Raw genomic sequence first — 19,993 nt, 5'->3', positions numbered from 1 at the left:
ACCCAGGGCTAGCTGCCTGACCGTCTGCAGGGAGAGTGAGTCAAGCCCGCTCTTCCCACGAAACCCCTTACGGCTCTCCACACTGCTCGTGTGGAGAGCCTCATTGACTCTCCCCTTTTCCCAGTCCTACTATGCATGCCTGTGGATAAAGCAGTTATCGCATTCTGCAAAAGTGACTGTAAATATAGAACAGAGCTAGAAGTTAATCCAGTCTCATATGGGGCAGATCTGCCTCCCATTTTACATCTGGGTTCCTAGGAAGCCGATATCTCAGTATCAAGAATGGTTAAAATCAAGGAACAGTGCTGATTCGTTACAGTTGAACCTTAAGTTGACTACAGTAAGATTTCAGCTGCCAATAATGGCAATATACCTATATGGAACCCATGGGTGTAACTACCATTAGGCAAGGGGAAGCAGTCGTCTTGGGGCCCCACTACTTCGAGGGACCTCCCAGAGGCACATCACATGACTCCCCATCCGCCCATGTTGCACCCCCTATGAATTATGTTGAGTCTCTTGGAGATCGGCAGAAGCAGAGAGTAAAAAAACTAGATTCAATATGAACTAGATATTCACCGTATTCATAATGGGGATGTGAGTGTGAGTGCACGATCTATTGTGAAGTGTGTTTGTGTGTGTATATCAGCGAGGGGCCCATTTTAAAATCTTGTCTCTGGGCCCCCTCCAACCTTGCTATGCCCCTGATGGAACCCGCATGTTCAGATGCAGTATACCTCTGAATGTTTGCTAGAGTTGTAATCGCAAGGAGTTATTCCAATCTCTCGCAGACACATGCAAGTGAACAAGTTCATCTTCCTGATAAAGAACATAAGAGTTATCTTGGCAAAAAAAACCTTGCTGGTTTTATTTTAAACTGCACAGAGCCACTTTAGTAAGGATGGTATATTATATTATTTTATTTTATTTTTAACATATTTATACACCGCCCAAATCTTGTGTCTCTATATAAATCAAAATAAAATCCATCCAAAAGGTGGATTTTTTAAAAAAATCTATGGCAACCAATCTAGACAAAAATCTATTTACCACCACTGGGTTGGCTTGGAGCCAAAGAGAAGAATTACATGGGGTGACCCCACACTTTGTCTCAAAAGAGCAGAGCCCCAAGAGATAGATTAAGCAACAGCGACTGACCTCAGGTCATTCAGTGTACTTCAGACTGTAGCAGAGCCAACCCGAGCGATGGTTTTTCCTTGACGCCCAACCTCCAAGACTATTGCTCAGTCACCACTCTCCCCACTGAATGGCTTCCCCACCAATTATCTTTACATCCCAGACTTGTGCCTGCTTACGCACAAGTAAAGGAATACAGCCAATGCAGTAAAGTCTTTAGCAACACACATGAGGCTGGGTGTGTTTGGAAATCAGACACTGATGCTTAGTATAGGAGCAGGAGTATTGCAGGCTTGGCCTTACTTTCATCTGTGAAATGTTTGAGGACAGATTACAATTCACAACAACCATCATGATGATTACACCATTTTCACAGCACATTCACAGCGGTTGTGAAGTGTCACTCAGTGACTTTTCGAAAAGACCAGGGAAAGAGACCGAACAAGGCTGATCAGCATAATAAAATCTTGTATTCCCCCCCTCCACACACACACACACAAGTCAATGTGGCACAGTGATTTGTGTTGAACTAGGATCAGGGAGACCTGAGCTTAAGTCCCTGTTCTGCCATTAAATTCACTGGGTGACTCTGGACCAGTCACTTCTCTCTGTCTGATTTACCTCAGGGGGTGGTTGTGAGGATAAACATAACCATGTAGGGGCTCCTTGGAGGAAGAGTGACATATAAATGTAAAAGTAAAAATAAAGATTTTATTTTTTACATTTTATATCCCGCTCTTCCTCCAAGGAGCCAAGAGTGGTGTACTATGTACTTAAGTTTCTCCTCACAACAACCCTGTGAAGTAGGTTAGGCTGAGAGAGAAGTGACTGGCCCAGAGTCACCCAGCACTCATGGCTGAATGGGGATTTGAACTCGGGTCTCCCTGATCCTAGTCCAGCACTCTAACCACTACACCACGCTGGCATAGTGTAATGTAAAGTCAATGTAAGGTAACTGTATCACTCTTCCAGCCCAGTCTACCTCACAGGGCTGCTGTGAGAATCTATCTATCTAGTTATTTCTCTATGTAAACCGCCTTGGGATTGTTTTAATGGAAGGCGGTATATAAATTTAACAATATACATTTTAAAAAATATATATTTCTCTTAGATGTACCCGTCACTAATCCCATGTGTGGCAGCTCTCACGAGAGTTCGTGAGCAAGGGGAGGGGGAGAGGAAAGCGATGGCAGTGGGGAACATAAGGCCAACGGACAGGCCAGCGAATGGGCAGGTGGGCAGAGAAAGCAGCAGCTGAGGGGGGCAGGAGAGAAAAAACATCGGAGTGGGGAAGAGAGAAGAGGAGGGCTGAGGGAGAACTAGAGGCACCGAGGCTCTGCGCCCAGGCCAGCTAGTTACTATTATTTATATACCGCTTTTCAACAAACAAGTTCTCAAAGTGGTCTACAGAGGCAAAGAATAATAAGAAATGGTTTCCTGTCCCCAAAGGGCTCACGGTCAAAGAGAGGGAATACCACCAGGGCAGCAAACAAGCTCATCTAAATTACGGTTATTTTTTAAAAGGAAGGAAACATCGCTCTGGAGTTTGTGCCACCCCAAAGCTTCACGTGGCTTTGTGAATGGGCTGGCCCTGCTCCTATTCAACAAGGAGGCGGGCGCAGAGAGAGGGCCAGCAGAATGTGCTGCCTTGACAGCAAGCAATTTGATTCCAGACGGCTGAACAGGTCCATTTGCGGTCAGCTCCCTCCTCCTCGGCTTGGCCAGAAGTGGTGCATCATGGGAAGCTGGGAGGAAGCTGCAGACTGTTAGGTAACAGAACTTGGGGCGAGACAGCTGTGACCTAAATCATGCTTTTAAAACGAGCGATTAGAAGAGGGAGCGCTTCCTTTTAAAAAACGGGTCAGTCACTGGGGAAACGTACACTCACATGGTGTGGGTGCAGGACGTAGGGAGGAAATTATTCACTTCCTTCAGAGGGTTTTTAATTTATTATCCTAAGCCTCCAGAGCAAACTCTGCATCCATGCCTCTCCAGATTAGGCACCTGCTAAATGAGAAAGCTAGATACCACGCATCATACTTCGCAGATATCCATCAATCTCGCCCTAACTCATCACAGCAATACTGGGATGAATTGTATTGCACTGTCTACAATAAACCACTCTGTTTAAAAACACTCTTCCTGTCTCATTATTACTGTTCAGGGACAGTTGCTGGTTGCGAGACAAAAAACAAAGAGGCCAGATTCTGCCTCTGTCTCAGAAGCAAACAAATTCAACTCTGCATATAAAAGCTTAGGATGTTAAGTCTTACTGATTCTTGGCACAGCAGGGAAATGCTTGACTAACAAAGCAGAAGGTTGCCGGTTCGAATCCCTGCTGATACTATTTTGGGCAGCAGCGATATAGGAAGATGCTGAAAGCCATCATCTCATACTGTGTGGGAGGAGGCAATGGTCAACCCCTCCTGTATTCTACCAAAAGAAAACCACAGGGCTCTGTGGGTGCCAGGAGTCAAAATCGAATTGATGGCACACTTTACCTTTAATTGGCAGGAAGATTTTGCATTTGGAACACAGTTTGAAAAAAGAGATGTAGACCACAGTATCCTGCCGTTCCATGGGAACATTGAATAAGAAAATAGGGCAGTTCATACTATCAGAAATAGGGTAAGAGATGTTAGGAGAGAGGAGAGGAGATCTGGTCTTGTGGTAGCAAGCATGACTTGTCCCCTTAGCTAAGCAGAGTCTGCTCTGGTTGCATATGAATGGGAGACGATGTGTGAACACTGTAAAATATTCCCTTTAGGGGATGGAGCTGCTCTGGGAAGAGCATCTAGGTTCCAAGTTCCCTCCCTGGCATTTCCAAGATAGGGCTGAGAGATTCCTGCCCGCAACCTTGGAGAAGCCGCTGCCAGTCTTTGTAGACAATACTGAGCTAGATGGACCAATGGTCTGACTCTGTATATGGGAGCTTCCTATGTATCCTACCCACTTTTGAGAGCTGTGAGTGCTCCTGTTTTCTAACTGTGTATGAGTAAAACAAGAAATGTGTGTGGGAGCATGTAAACAAGTGCATTACATGAAACAGCACCAAAACCACAATTCAAATACAACTTGGGTTTGTTTTTTGTTTTTTTAAAGCTATCGGCAACAACTGCCTTCCCGATTGAAAACACAAGGCGGTCATTCACACAATCGAAAACTGTGTTCTACCTGGGTTTGGGAGCTGTGCGCACTCCCAATTTTCGGTTGCGTGGAAGCAAGGTAGGAGGAAAAGCTACCCAGGTTTTCTTGCTTCCACACAATCATTTCCACCCAGGTTTTCCTCCTACCTTGCTTCCACACAACCGAAAACTGGGAGTGCACAGAACACAGTTCTCGATTGTGCGAATGACCTAAAGGACTAGATAGTGAAAAGCAAAAAAGCACAGATTCTCCAAATGTGGAGCCATGTAAGAAATCCCATGATTGGAAGCATAACCATAGGTGAAATCTCTACTTGGTTCTTTGCCCCAACAGCCGAGGGAGAGGAAGCAGTGATTACTAGTACTGTAACCTTACTTCCATATATAAGGATTTTCACCCCACCTCTTGGCCCTTGAAAGAGGCCAACTGAAGTGGTTCTCCTTGCAAAGAGCTTCGTAAAGAGGATTAATCTCCAGTTCACAGCAGTGATGTGCCTGGCTTAGCAGCTGCCAAGAACAAAATGTGTTATAGGATATTTATGATCGACATTAGCAAAAGAGTAGTTCTATTCTCACTGTGCCATTCACTTGCAGCAAGGGTGAAGGCATTAGGTAGCTTGGAAGCTACTGACAACTCCCCAGCGAATCTGAAGGAGCTCTCCCAGCATCTGGGCTTCCTTCTCCCTACCTTCCATCAGTGTTTCCTACAACAGGGATTCTCAGGTGGTGTTGCTGAAAACTCCCACCATCCCCAGCCAAAGGGCACTTTGATGATGGAGGTTGTGGTCTTCCAGGCAATACTGCAAATCTGATTGGCTGAGTGGGGCATGGCCCTCCCCACACCCATAATCAAGGTTGCTTTTACTTTCTCTCCAGTTTCTTCGCCCCCAAAGCGGCCCCTCTTTCTCCGTTCCTGCCCTGCAGCAAAATTATCCTAGAATTCATGGGTATTGATAATGAATGAATGGTTTATTTTGACCAGAATGACACAAAATCCCAATAAAGAAAAACAAAAGAAAAAGATCACTTTAAATCCATAATTCAATTAAAGATCTAACCAATAGTAACGCCACCATTAAAACAATACATTAAACTGATACCAGCTTCCGGTGGACTTTCCCAAGGATCGAACAAAACTTGGCAACATTTAAAGAAGTTTCATCAGATGTATCAGCTAAAAGCAAATTAAGAGAAAAATTATCTGAATGGCCTGGAAATTCTTTTGAGGGGTAACAAATAGTAATCTCAAATGTCCCTATAAAAATTAAAATACAGCAGTATGTGTGCTGTTGTTTCTATACTCCCACTGGTACAATGGCACAATCTCTTGGCATAAGGTCATTTTTAGTACGGCCATTTGGAGTGCATTGAGATGAGCTAGTGTTAGAGCTTTGCGATACTTGGGAATAGTTATTATACTAAGATATGGTTTATTATTGACACCTTGGTTTCCCAAGATAACACCTCTGGGCATGTGACTAACCGCTATCTGCTTCTCCATATCCAATACAGATGGCTTGACTACCGACTTGGCTTCTGAAAAGTCCATAGATTTTAAATAACCCGGGGATAGCCCATGGTACCACCTTTTCCACAGCTTGTTTCCAATATGATTGAAAACCAACTGTGAGTACCAGTGCTACCAAACCAGAAGGATGGACATGTAATTTTAACCATAGATCAAAGATGCGTAGCCATTGCCATGACTCAATTTCGGAAATCCCTGCCTCCAGACGAAGTACCACACACACCATGGTGCCTGAAAGATACTCCTTAGAAATTTTGGTTGAAGGACTTGGGTATTGATAGTGAAATCCTTTATTCTGTGGAATGAAAGTTTGACCAAGCTGCCATTTTGTGACTGGCTCCACCTCCCCAGTATTTTGTGTTGGTAGTTCTCAAGGCTCTGGCCAACAACGAAAAAAAGGAGCTCCCAAAATTCTCAAGTCTGCTCACCCCGATTTAAAGGTTATCTAACACCACAACTATCCCCCCATTCAAACAAATTCAAAATCTACAAACACATACACACGGGGCACACCAAGGTAATTTGGGCGCCTGGATCACTCAGCTGCAAGGACCACCCCCCACGTGAGGCCACCCCTCCAAACCTCCTTTGGGGGCCCTGCAAAAGCTCAGATTTTTTTTTATTTTTTTAAAAAAACCTCTTACCGTGGCCAAGGGGTGGCTGCGGGGAGGGGGAGCAGAGCAGTCCTTCTCCCCCCCCTCCCCCAGCAGTGGTGGGGTGGGAGCAGGAGCAGTGCTGTGCCCATCCATTCAGGCCAGCATCTTTAAGCAAATGTGAAGCACGTCTGCGCAGTTGAGAGATGGTCACAAGCCTGTGATTTCACAGGCTTGTGACTTAGCTCCTCTGGGCAGGCACGCCTCACACTTGTGGCAGAGAATTCCACAAGTCGATTATGTGTTGTGTGAAAAAGTACTTCCTTTTGTCAGTTCTAAATTACAATCAGTTTCATGGGATGACCCCTAGTTCTAGTGTTATGTGAGAGGGAGAAAGATTTCTATCAACTTTCTCCACACCATGCATGATTTTATAGACCTCTCTCATGTCTCCCCGTAGCTGTCTTTTTCTAAACTAAAAAGCCCCAGGTGTTGTAGCCTTGCCTCATCAGGAAGGTGCTCCAGGCCCCTGATCATCTTGGTTGCCCTCTTCTGCACCTTTTCCAGTGCTACAATGTCCTCCTTAAGATATGGTGACCAGAACAGCACGCAGTACTCCAAATGTGGCTAGTTTCGTATAAGGGCATAATAATATTAGCAGTCTTAATTTCAAACCCCTTCCTAAAGATCCAAGCATGGAATTGGCCTTTTTCACAGCTGCCGCACACTTTCAAAGAACTGTTCACCAAGACCCTTCTCCTGGTCAGTCACTGACAACTCAGACCCTATTTGTGTATCTGTGGGGGATTTTTGGCCCAATATGCATCACTTTACACTTGCTAACACTGAACCTATACATGTCCCAGAAAGCTGAAATTTAGTATACATTGTACTTGTGTGTACTTAAAAGACCGCCTCCTCCAGCATAAGCTGCCTGTCCAGTGAGTTCAGCTGGGAAGGGCTCTTTTGCGGGTCTTGACAAATTTTCTTAGGATCTAGTATCCAGCCCAAAGATTTCAGAGCCAGACAATGGACATTTGACAAAGCTACCAGACTTAGTGATGGACATTTGAGGGGGAGGGGGAATAAATGGATTTCTCATTATCCTCTTTACAAGTAACACACTTAGAGCAGAAACAGGACTGCCCGGGACAAATAAAGATCTTATTAAATACCTCTCCCTCTGAACATCTTTGCCAAAGCACCAGTTACATTTCTAAATACTGTGGCCCCCTGGCACCTGGGATTCATCAAACTCTGCTCGCCTGCATGTCCCACCAGTGTGGTTGGCAGGAATGCCAGAAAAGGCCTGCATCCAGGATGTGGAACTCCCTGCCTCAGGAGATCTGGCTGGCCCCCTTCCCCAATAACATTTTGCCACTTATTACTGCTATGATGAATATTTATACTTCTCAACAAAAGCTCTCAAAGCGGTTTACACAGAGAAATATAAATAAAGATGGTTCTCTGTCCCCAAAGGGCTCACAATCTAAAAAGAAACACACAGTAACCAGCAACAGGCATGGGTGTGTGTGTACGCATGCACGCACTGTGCTGGAAATGGATAGGGCCAATTACTCTCCCCACGCTAAAGAAGAGGATCACCACTTTTAAAAAGGGACCTCTTTGCTCAGTTAGCAAGGGCTCAGCATTCTGCTCCAGGAGGCTTTGGATCTGGGTAGTAGGTGAGTTTGCTGTGCAAGGCTCGCTGTGTTTGCTATTTAGCAATTTTGTGTCTATCTGCTGTCCCCCACCCCCAGTCAACGTAATATTTTGTTTTCCATTCCGACATGAGTCACGCTGGACGCTGTACTCTGGTTGGGACGGGGGGAACCAGACAAGCGGAATAAAAATGGTTTTAGTCACATTTCTCCTGCAAAACGGAAGCAGCCCTCGGGGACATATTTTCAAGCGGGGCAAGCCATTTCCAGAGGAAGCAGAGACGGAGACCCATCTCCCTCTCAGCCCATTCTTCGGGATGCCAGTCACTGAATCTAGGATCAGGGCAGTAATCCCTGTAGTACAGTAACTCATCCCCTCCAGCCAAAAAAAAAAAAAAAGGATGAAATCATAGGTGGCATTAGTCACTCATCCACTGACAGGCCATGGAAAGCATTTAAGTGAATTCAATTGAAACAGCGAAGCACACAGCTCAGGGGCAGGCAGCAATCTGCCAACTCATTTATTAAGAGGGGCTTACTTGGGACATGGAAAGGGTCACTTTCGGAACCAAATGCTGAAAAATCCAAAGCCACGGCTGGTACATACGAACTGTTGTAAGGAGAGTGATTAGTTACATAAGCAGGTCAGTCGCAGGGCGCTTGCTTACCCTTTCCCAGACCTCAGGCTGAACTCTTGACGGCTGCCAAAGCAGACAGAGACTGCAGCTGCTTCCTCTACGGCAAATGCAGTTTTCCTTTTTGGTGATGAACATTGACTGGGTTTTATTATGCCCCGATTCTACTACTGTGAAACAAGAGTGCCTGAAGACTTCTGGAGTCTCAAGCCTAAGCCGGGGAGGGCTAACCTGGCCCCCATGCCGTTGTTGAACTACAACTCCCATCATTCATAGCCACAATTTACTGTGGCTGGGGATGATGGGAGTTGTAGTTCAACAACAGCTGGAGGGCCAGGTTTGCCCACCTCTGGCCTAAGCCAACTGACTATTACCATTGTCTCTAACTGAAGAACCTCCAGATGGGCCGGAAAGCAGCCCCACTTGTCCTGTGAAAGCCACGGGTCTCAGCTGGATTCCTCCATCTCATCAAGGGGCTGTGTATGAACTTCAGTTTTCTTAGGAGGGATGTAGGAACCCATCCCAGCGGCTCTCTCAGCCTCCTCTTGGGTGTATGGCTCCTCACTCAACTGTTTCAATCTTTTAAAAAGAGAAAAAGAAACCCAAGTCAACACAGACAAATGAGCTTGCCGTCTCTGGCATCCCTCAAACTGAGCTACATAAGAGTTAACAGAAGGCCATCTCTGCAATTGCTTCTGTTAAACACATCCCACCATCGGGGTGGTACAGAACTGTCAGTCACTGCTAAAAAGGATCACCACTGACTAGTAATACGGGCTCCATGGAACATTTTCTGGTGCCCTCGATCAAGGCTGCACAACTTTGGGCCCCCAGCTGGTGTTTGACTACAGCTCCCATCATCCCCAGCCACAGCGGCGAATAGTCAGGGAAGATGGACGTTGGAGTCCAACCTCTGCAGGAGATTAATCATACAATGGAAAGCAATGTCCCTTTTGACTGAACCATTTATACAGAACCAGTTACTATTTCGTGTGTTTAAAGGGTCAGTTCCAGGTCAGGTTCAAGATAACCAAGAGAGTTCAGGTTCCAGTTTGGATCCAGTTAACTGGAGCCACCATTTTGGGTCTGGCTCTGCCCACTCCCTGAACCACTACCAAACAACTGACTCCAGCTGAAGTAGATCCTGCAAGCCTGAAGCCTACTGGCCTCTGACCTATTTCACCCCAAAACCTGATTAGCAAAGTGCTTCCTGCAACAGAAGGGAGGAGGGGTCACACCAACACTTCGCTATGGCAAGCCTATAGTTTATAACCATTCATTTTCAAGGCTATACTGCACAATGTACAAAATGAGCATTACCTTTTTTTGTGAACTTTAGATCGGAAGTGATCCTTCATGCTTTTCAAATCAACAAAGTATCGCCTGTTGAAAAGAAACGGGGGGGGGGGACCTGTTATGAGTTGGTTGATGCTTCCCATAAACCAAATTAAGTCAAGACATTATTTACACATACAGCTTCATCTGTAATACTGCAGCACTGAGTAAAGACATGCATGCATAGCGTAGTGGTTAGAGTGTTGGACTAGGACCAGGAAGACCAGAGTTCAAATCCCCCATTCAACCATGAAACTCACTGGGTGACTCAGGCCAGACAGGTCTCCCAGCCTAACCTACCTCACAGGGTTGTTGTGAGGATAAACATAACCATGTACACTGCTTGGAGCTCCTCGGAGGAAAAGCAGGATGTAAATGTAAAAATGAATTAAAAAATTTTAAAAAATAAATGCATGAAAACAGCCATCAAAAGTCAAGCACCAAGGACCAAACTTTTGTGTAACCTCCCATCATCTCAGACACTGTGACATCTCATTAGGCTGGTGCAGATGGAATGGCCCCAATCGGCTACCTATGGCTGAGAACTGGATCTGGCCACAAAAATATGTTCATCGTCTTGTGGCAGCAAGCATGAGTCATCCCCTTTGCCAAGCAGGGACCACCCTGGTTTGCATTTGATTGGGAGATTACATGTGAGCGGTGTTCCCTCTAACAGGGATTCCCAGTTGTTGACTACAACCCCCATAATCCCCAAGAAAAAGCCACTGCAGCTGGGAATTCCGGGAGCAGTAGTCAACAACATCTGGGAATCCCTGTTAGAGGGAAAACTGAATGTGAGCACTGTAAGATATTCCCCTTAGGGATGGGGCCGCTCTGGGAAAAGCACCTGCCTGCTTGCATGCAGAAGGTTCCAAGTTTCCTCCCTGGCTTCTCCAAGATAGGGCTGAGAGAGATTCCTGCCTGCAACCTTAGAGAAGCCTCTGCCTGTCTGTGTGTGGACAATACTGCGCTAGATGGACCAATGGTCCATCAAGGCAGCTTCCTATGTACCACTACAACCCCTAAACAGAAGCTAAGGGGCACATCAGCACCAATCTTAATGGCAGACCATTAACACCAACCAAGTTCAAACCTTTGTTTCAAATCCTGGAGAACATTAACCATACTGAGGTTAGTGCAGACATATCCTTTAACTGAGTTTAAGGCAGGTATCCTCATGGAAGTTTGCTCTGCGAGGGGAGCTGCTGCAGAGAAGCAACAAATGGGATCCTACAGCCAACAGATCAGGACTGATGTAACTGAACTGACCCATTGAGGCATTTCACATACTTATGCTCAACTCACCAAGTGAGTCATACATGAGCAAACCATATATGAGTGAGTCAAGTGGTCATACACGAGTAAACCAGCACCTGAACAAGGGACTCTTGAACACTGTATCTCGAACTTGCGAGGTTATGACCAAATGCCTTTAAATCAGAATCCTGCCTAAGCTAACATTATCACAGGGATAACTAGCTTGTTGTAACTTTTCAGACACCTCCTGCTTAAACCCCAGAATTCAGAAGGATTGTGGGCCCCCGTTTTCATAATAATAGAGAACCCGTGTTTGGGGCAGTATGAAAATGTGAAAAATAAATAAATAAAAAATAAATCTGCATTCATACTGAAAATCTAGATCAAGCTTCTGCTCCACAGGAGGTTTCCATCCTCTCTGAACTCACCTTATGACACACTGGCCACCATCTCAAAAGCTCCCTAATGAGCAAAAGTCCACAGGCTATTTCTAAATAATGGAATGGAGTAGTGCTGTGCAAAATTGGCCTTTGGCCATTGTGGCTGGGGATGATAGGATCTGTAGTCCAATATCATCTGGTGACCCAAGTCTGAGACCCCCTGAACTAATTATAATTAAAGTCAGCATCAGACCAGGAGACGCCAGCTTGAGCACTCTGTGAACAACAGAGAGAACACACATCAGAGCAGCCCTGCTGAAGCAGACCAAAGGCCAATCTGTTCCAGCAACCTGCCTCCCACATTAATCAACCCAATGCCTCCAAGAAGCAGAGCATGAAGGACAACAGCCTCCCCTGCTGTGGCCTCCTAGCTGCTAGTATTCAGTGCCATACTGCCTCTAGAGACAAAGGTTCCACAACCATCCCGCCAAATACAATGTGTCTCAGCTTCTTGGAGTCATACCAGCAGGGATTCAGCCAGGACAGTCACTTGCAAGGTAGCTATCCTGATTCTCAAAGGATACACAAAGTGTGCGCATACCCCCCCCCCCAAAAAAAAACGCTTCACAAACTCTGGCAAAAGAAACTTAAGTTGACAATAAGGTAGGCAAAAAGAGAGTTAGAGGAACATTTAACATCAAGGGGGATAACAAAAACTGCTTTAAATATATCAGAAGCAGGAAACGTGCCAGGGAGGCGGTTGAACCGTTAGACAATGGGGGAATGAAAGGGATTATTAAGGAGCATAGGGAGGTTGCAGAGAAGTTAAATGAGTTCTTTGCATCGTTGAAAGCGTCAACTGGACTAGATGGGCCTTGGGCCTGATCCAGCAGCTCTGTTCTTATGTTCACTAATGGATTACAACTAGGGATCTGCACAGAACCACAGTGGAGAGGCTCGAAGACGGTGGGTGTCTCTCAAAGAAAGACCCCCACCGCCTTTGAACCAGCAGAACCGCCGGTTCTTCTAACTGGTTCTTCGAACTGGAATAAAGGGCCTCCGAACTGCTTCCCTGCACATCCCTAATTACAACCCATAAGCATGCACCTATTTACTTCCCAGTTCAGCAACTTTTCACATCAAATTCTAGAAGCCATATTGCTCTTTGGCGCTTAAAAGCTTACATCCAACCTTAAGCATTTTCACTCAGTCCCAGTAATTTCACCGGGGCTCCTTTCCTAGCAAGCATGGTTTAGGATGCAGCCCCAGTTGACACTGAGTTGAATCACAGACTCCATCAAAGGATATCCCTGAAGGCCCACCAGTTTAAACAAGCATGCAGACAAGCAAAACCTGCCGACAGGGTTTTCCGCACTTCCTTCCCCTGCTGAATACTGGACACACTGTGGACTACTTGGCACCACTTCCCTAGCAATACTGGCTGGCAGTGCTTGAGGAATCAGTCCTGTAATACCGGGGGTGAAGAATATTCCAGGCCACCTCCAGCACTTGCTAAGATTTGACCCAGCAAGGCACAGACAACACTCTGAGGCAGGAGCAGGCAATATGCAGCTCTCTAGATGCTGGTGAACAACAACGCCCGTCACGCCCAGCCACAATTTATTATTGCTGGGGATGATGGGGGTTGTAGTGCATCTGCAGAGCCACAGTGTACTGGGGACTATGCATCTTGTCCCCTATTTCTGACAATACGGAAGGGAGAGAGACCTTATACAGCACCCAGCACCAATAAGTGGATGAATCCCTTCCATGGTTTTTTCGCGCACACGCAATAGCGAAGCTCCCGCCGCGAAATAATCCCCCCGCCCGCCACTTTTCCCCTTTTACGCACGCGCAATGCAGGCAATAGTGCTGTGCATTGCCGGGCATGTCGGCGTCCGGCTCTTGGCGCAGCAGCTTCGCCGCGTTCCCCGGCAGCATATCTTTGTGGATCTCATCCAGATCTCGGCGCCGCCGCTTCGCCTTCCACTGGCGGCCTAAGGGGTGCGCCCTGTGGGAGCCAGTCCTGCGAGAGCTCTTGGGCGCCATGCTCAGCCTGCTCACTCACCGGACGGAAGAGACACGCGCTTCCGGCCGGCGCCCTTGTGGCGTCATCACTAAGCGACGCCACTCTTGCAAGTTTAGTTTCGTAGTATTAGGGTTTTTTTCAAATCCCCTTCCTTGGGCGATTATTAATAACATAATTGACCTCTTATGTGTCCTCTCCTTCTCCTATCCCGTGAGGCATCATTTTTATTAAGAATTATTTTAGTTATTTATATTTATTTAAACTACAAGGCAGCTCACAGAAATATATAAATTACAACCTGAACCCAGGCTGCGGGAGGAGCAGTAAAAGCTCATTGATAGCTATATTCAAATCCCTATCAGGCACTACTGTTATTCGTATTTTAAATATTTAATAACTACACTTTCCTCAATATAGTTTGCCAAGCAGCTCACAGAAATGTAAAATGCAATTCAGAATTTTAAAAGATGCACACAGAAATGCAGTAGCTAAATCCAAATCGCCATGATGAGGCACATTTGTTACTTGTGTTTGTTTTAAATATTCAAGCTGCTCTTTCCACAATATAGTATTCAAGGCAGCTTATATATAAATTCAGTTCCGATTTTTATAAAGCACACTAACGCACATTAACAGAGTTAAATTCAAACAGGCACAACAGCTGATCATGGCAGCAGGACAGACCCCCTAAAGCTTTTTCAAATAAAATAGCTTTATCTGGATGCTGAATATTAAGGATGGCAGTGGGAGAATGTGTGCAAGGGACATGTAGGAGCTTCAACAGTCTACAGTTTGGAAAATCGAAAGGTGCGGGGGTTTGTTTTTGTAGACTTGGATCAGTTGTTGAAAGGTGTGTGTTACAACCATTGTTTGCTTCCTTTCCAAAGCAAACCTGTGTGTGCACTGAAACCATCTCACCCATTTCAGAGACTGATTCAAGCCTTCAAAACACACACGCACAAAACACACTCTAAACTTTTATCTTTCAGTTTTACAAACTACAGACTGTTGGGGCTCTTACTGTTGGAGATGGAGTTCCAGTGCATCGATCTTTTGCACCAACTATCCTAATGACCACTAGGGACATTGGGAGTAGAGACAGTGAGTAAGGGTCTCCCTATTTGTCTCTACTGTGTGACCCCTGATCTGACTCTTCAGCACTCCCTGTGCTGAGTCACAATCCTTCCTTTCCTCTTAGAGAGCAGATGGAAACATCTTTCTCTCTCCTTACCTATTCATTATGTAGTCATTTAGATTAGGATTAGGACTTTTCTATCCAAATGTAAAGGTAAAGTGTGCTGTTGAGTTGGTGTCCAAATGTACTTAACCAATAAATACTTAGTATTTAGTTCTATAAGAATCTCCATGTGTTTTCTCTAAACAGCTGCAACAACTAAACCATAGTGATGTGCACGGAACCGCGGAGGCATGGTTCGACACCGGCGGGGGTCTCCCTTTAAGGGCGGGCGGGTTGCACTTACCCCTCCTGCCGCTTTCCCCCCACTGGTGCTCCGTTTTTAAAAAAGGTTTTGGGGGTGGCAGCATTCCTCCCTGCCGCCCCTGCCCCTGTTGTTGCCCAGAAATACAGGGAGTACGAGCTGTGTGTGTGCCTGCTGCCGCGTGCGTGCACCTGCCATGCACATCAAACGTCACGTGAGCATGTGTGCGTGATGTGGGCACACAACATGCATGGGGGTGCGCGCGCCGGTGGGCACACGCACAGCCCATACTTCCTGTATTTCTGGGCAACAACGGGGGCAGGGGCAGCAGGGAGGAACGCTGTCACACCGAAAACTTTTTTTTTAAACTGAGCACCAGCGGGGGGGAAAGCGGCAGGAGGGGTAAGTGCAACCCCCCCGCCCTTAAAGGGAGACCCCCGCTGGCCTTGAATTTCGAACTGGCACCAGCATGAACCAGCACAGGCCTCTTGCATGGTCTTCGGACTTCTTTTGTGCTGTGCTGTTTACCTACTGGGGGTAAAATTAACAACCCCCAACACCTACAATATGCTCCCCCCACCTTTTGCTTACCACCTGCCTGTTGAAGAGTTCTGCAGGACTTCAAAAGCTTGCTGTTAGATGCTTAGTTACTTTTGGATGGTCCTAAATAAAGCATTACCCTACTTTGGATTGTGAATGTTTCTGATAAAACAAAACCATCCATCATGTTGCATTTGATGGGAAAGGAAGCACTAGAGATTTACAACAATTTCTGTCTTGCAGAATAGGAAATGATGCGTGCAATAATGACGTTTAGAAGTACTGCATACCCAAAAAGAACAAGACCTTTGAAAGGTTATTGATATGCATGCAGAAAATTGATTAAAGTATAGTGCAATATCCTATGGAGCTAGAAAGTCTTAGCAGGATTTGTGTAATAGGAACATAGGAAGCTGCCATATACTGAGTCAGACCATTGGTTCATCTAGCTCAGTATTGTCTTCACAGACTGGCAGCGGCTTCTCCAAGGTTGTAGGCAGGAATCTCTCTCAGCCCCATCATGGAGATGCCAGGGAGGGAACCTGGAACCTTCTGCTCTTCCCAGAGCGGCTCTATCCCCTCAGGGGAATATCTTCCAGGGCTCATACTTCTAGTCTCCCATTCAAATGCAACCAGGGCAGACCCTGCTTAGCTAAGGGGACAAGTCATGCTTGCTACCACCAGACTAGGTCTCCTCTCCACTCTAGCTCTCCTTGGGAACTAACAGATCAGAGTCAAGATTATTAGTGGCATTAAGGAGAATGTAGTGAGGAGAAGGCTGTTGCATGAAGCAAATCCTATCCTGGAAAACTACTAAGATTTGTAGAGCAGCAGATGTGGTGAAGATTCAAACAAAAGAGCTGGGCTGTTTGAAGATACCACTGTCCGTGCCACTTTTGTTAAGCGTGTCCTGGATTCCAGAAGAAATAACCTCTTTTTATTGCAGTCCTACAACATGCTTTATTTCTGGGCACCCTAACTTAGAAACTGAATGAAACAAGAGAGACTCCAAGCTGGAGTCTAACTCCATCCCATTACAGAAGGCTCTAATATCTGACTCTTCAATGGTCATGTTACTACAGTTCTCCCTGCTGTTTCCCAGCTCTTTATCTTTCCTTAGAATTCCAGCTTAAGCTTTTGAGATGAAAGCAAGTGGAATGTCATTGCAGCTCACACTGATTAATGTCTAGTTGGCACAAAGGATGACTCTTTGACCCATGTTAACTGTTGTTTCTGGTGTTCTGCTAATCCTTCTTGGAGGAAATCTAAACCTGGAGGCCTGGTCATCATCAAAAGATCTTGAAGCACTTTTTGCAAGCAAAGGGTGATAGTGTCCCAGCCAGGTTTCAATTTGGTCATTAGATTCTGCTGACCTAAATTTTCCCTGCGGTGTGAATTGGATACGGTATTCTTTGTTTCCTGTCCTACAACTGTCCCTATATATCATTGCCTATGGAGTAGTAGATTTATGACTTCTCTAGAAAGGATTTCAGAACGTCTGTGACATGAAAGGCAATATGACCATGGAGAATTGTGAACAGCATGTCACAATTTGATGGAATTTACTCAAAAGCCCCTTGGGACTGAAGCAAAGTAAGAATTGCTCTTGAGACAATTCCTTGACCTCTTCCACAACAAGGCCCTACTGATTTTGCTAGGGTCAGGACTTCAAGCTTTCTTTGGGCTTCTCTGAAGTGAAGTTAAAACCCAGATGTTTTTAGTGATTTGCTTGAGTGTTCAGTCTGACAATCATAGTACTCAAATGGCATATCTGCACACTGAAGATCTGTTCCTTTCAGCCTGTTCCCTTTGGTTAGCCTTGTTTTATAGTTGATTTACAATGGGGCCATTCACATGACCACTTGGGCTGGGGCTGGGGCGGACAGGGACGAAGGCAAGATTGTACCTACCTTCCCCCACATGACTGGCCAGTCGCACTGCTCACTCGCCCACCACTGTTCCCTCTAAGAGGGATTCCTAGATGTTGACTACAACTCCCAGAATCCCTACAGTGGCTTTTCCTTGGGAATTATGGGAGTTGTAGTCAGCAACATCTGGGAATCCCTATTTATTTATTTAAAACATTTAATATACTGCCCACTTCGAAGACTCCGGGTGGTGCACAAAAACATGCAAACAAGGCAACATTAAAAATTACATTCTAAATTAAAAACTAAACTAACAAAAAACAAATAGGTAAACTACAGGGCAAAAGCCTCGCAAAAAAGAAAAGTCTTCAGTAGAGATCTGAAGATCAGTAAGGAAGGGGCTAAATGAATCTGGAGGGGAAGAGAGTTCCAAAGAAGTGGGGCAGCAACCGAAAAGGCCCTTTCACTGGTCCTAGCACCCAAAACCTCTCTGAAATCAAGGACCGACAAAAGGGCCATCTGAGATGATCTGACCGGACGGGATGTAACTGGAGAGTTTGGAGAGGAGAGCTGGTCTTGTGGTAGCAAGCATGACTTGTCCCCATAGCTAAGCAGGGTCCGCCCTGGTTGCATCTGAATGGGAGACTTGATGTGTGAGCACTGCAAGATATTCCCCTCAGGGGATGAAGCCGCTCTGGGAAGAGCATCTAGGTTCCAACCCTACCAAAGAACAGAAAAATAAACTACATGGCAAACGCCTGGCAAAAAATAAAAGTCTTCAATAGCAATTTGAAGATCAGTAAGGAAGGGGCTAGCCGGATCTGTAGCGGGAGAGAGTCCCAAAGGAGCGGGGCAGCAACCGAAAAGGCCCTTTCCCGGGTCCTAGTGCCCCGAACATCTCAGAAATCAGGGACCGACAGAAGGGCCGTCTGAGCTGATCTGACGGGACGGGATGTAACTGGATGGGAGAGGCGGGTCTGTAGGTAGACAGGCACCAGGCCCCAGGCTCCGCAAGGCTTTGAAGGTCAGAACCAGGACCTTAAATTGAGCTCAGAAGCGAATAGGCAACCAGTGCAATGACTGTAGGAGAGGTGTTACCCTGTCATATTTTCTGGCACACATGAGTAGGCGAGCCGCTGCATTCTGGACCCGCTGCAGCTTCCCAATCGTCCTCAAAGGTAACCCTAGATAGAGAGCGTTACAATAATCTAAATGGGAGATAACAAGGGCATGGGTCATTAATGCCTGCCAATCAAGGTAAGGGCGTAATTGGCGAACCAGATTAAGCTGGGCAAAAGCACTTCCGGCCACAGCTTCCACCTGCTGCTCAAGCAGGAGGCGTGAGTCCAAAAGGACCCCCAAATCACCAACAAGCTCTTTTGAGGGCAGCGCCCCCCATCTAAAACAAGGTTCACACCCAGCTGTTGGCCGTTACAAGGGCTGAATAAAAGTAATTCAGTCTTAGTGGGATTCAGTCTGAGCTTGTTTTGATTCATCCAGACCTTAATAGCTTCCAGGCATCGAGTAAGCACAGAAACAGCGTCCCCAAAATGGTCTGGGATGGCAATATATAGCTGAGTATCATCAGCGTATTGATGAAATCTCACCCCAGACTGGGAGACGACCTGACCCAGTGGCTTCATATAGATGTTTAAAAGGACAGGGGCAAGAACTGAACCCTGGGGAACTCCATAAAGGAGTGGCCATGGGTCAAAGCACCTGTCCTCAATACATACTGACTGGACACGCCCACCAAGGTAAGAACGGAACCACTGTAGGTCAGTGCCCCCCCCCCCCCGATACCCAACCCACGCAGGCGGTCGAGAAGGATAGCATGATCGATAGTGTCAAAAGCCACTGAGAGATCTAAAAGGACCAAGAGAGGGACACTACCCTCGTCAAGGTGCCGAAGAAGGCCATCTACCGGAGCGACCAGTGCTGTCTCTGTGCTATGAGTTGATTTTCTTCATTGTATATCATATCCCAAAAGGCCTTTGCCTTCCTGCATGACCACCACATATGGAAAAAAGTTCCTTCACATTGTCCACATTTCCAACATTTGTTTGAAACATTTTTATACATTAACGCTAATAGGAGTGGGACTTTCCTGATTCAGCCTGAGTGGGATCTAAAATTAACTAAGCGGACATTTTTTAAAAAAATTGTGAGCACACGAACATGCACACGTCTTAGAGGGAACACTGCCTGGCAGTTATCATGACCAGCCCAGGCACTGCCCCACCCAGATAGGGCTGGTCATGAGAATGACTTCATTGTCTGGACCACCTTTTTACAAAACGGTGCCGAAGGCAACTGTGTGTCTGGAGACTAACTGAAGCCCCACAAATTTCAGGGGGAGATAGATGTCACTAGCGTAGACTGGATTCTGCCTTGTGTGTACGATAGGCCTGCCTTTCCCCACACAAACCTGTTGGAAGGCTGTGG

The 19,993-nt window shown here is 46.1% G+C and overlaps 1 protein-coding gene across 2 annotated transcripts; it reads right to left on the bottom strand.

Annotated features, from left to right (window-relative positions):
* Positions 1 to 8,556: 8,556 nt before the first annotated feature.
* On the bottom strand, positions 8,557 to 13,771 carry ZNF593 (zinc finger protein 593). 2 transcript variants are annotated; one of them, XR_008310892.1, is made up of 4 exons: positions 13,525 to 13,771; positions 10,021 to 10,083; positions 9,048 to 9,279; positions 8,557 to 8,931 (listed from the first exon to the last, which is right to left on the bottom strand). XR_008310892.1 is itself a non-coding variant. In XM_053268549.1 (3 exons), the coding sequence occupies exons 1-3, from the start codon at positions 13,719 to 13,721 to the stop codon at positions 9,147 to 9,149; spliced, it is 393 nt and encodes a 130-aa protein (XP_053124524.1). In that variant the 5' UTR covers positions 13,722 to 13,771; the 3' UTR covers positions 8,557 to 9,146. The 2 variants fall into 2 exon arrangements, 1 of the variants encoding a protein (XP_053124524.1); XM_053268549.1 differs by having other exon boundaries at positions 8,557 to 9,279.
* Between the last annotated feature and the right edge of the window lie 6,222 nt (positions 13,772 to 19,993).

This window comes from Hemicordylus capensis, chromosome 7 (assembly GCF_027244095.1).
Source record: "Hemicordylus capensis ecotype Gifberg chromosome 7, rHemCap1.1.pri, whole genome shotgun sequence".
Taxonomy (NCBI): Eukaryota; Metazoa; Chordata; class Lepidosauria; order Squamata; family Cordylidae; genus Hemicordylus; species Hemicordylus capensis.
Note: the sequence above shows the minus strand (reverse complement) of the source record. Positions and strands in the feature narration are given on the sequence as shown.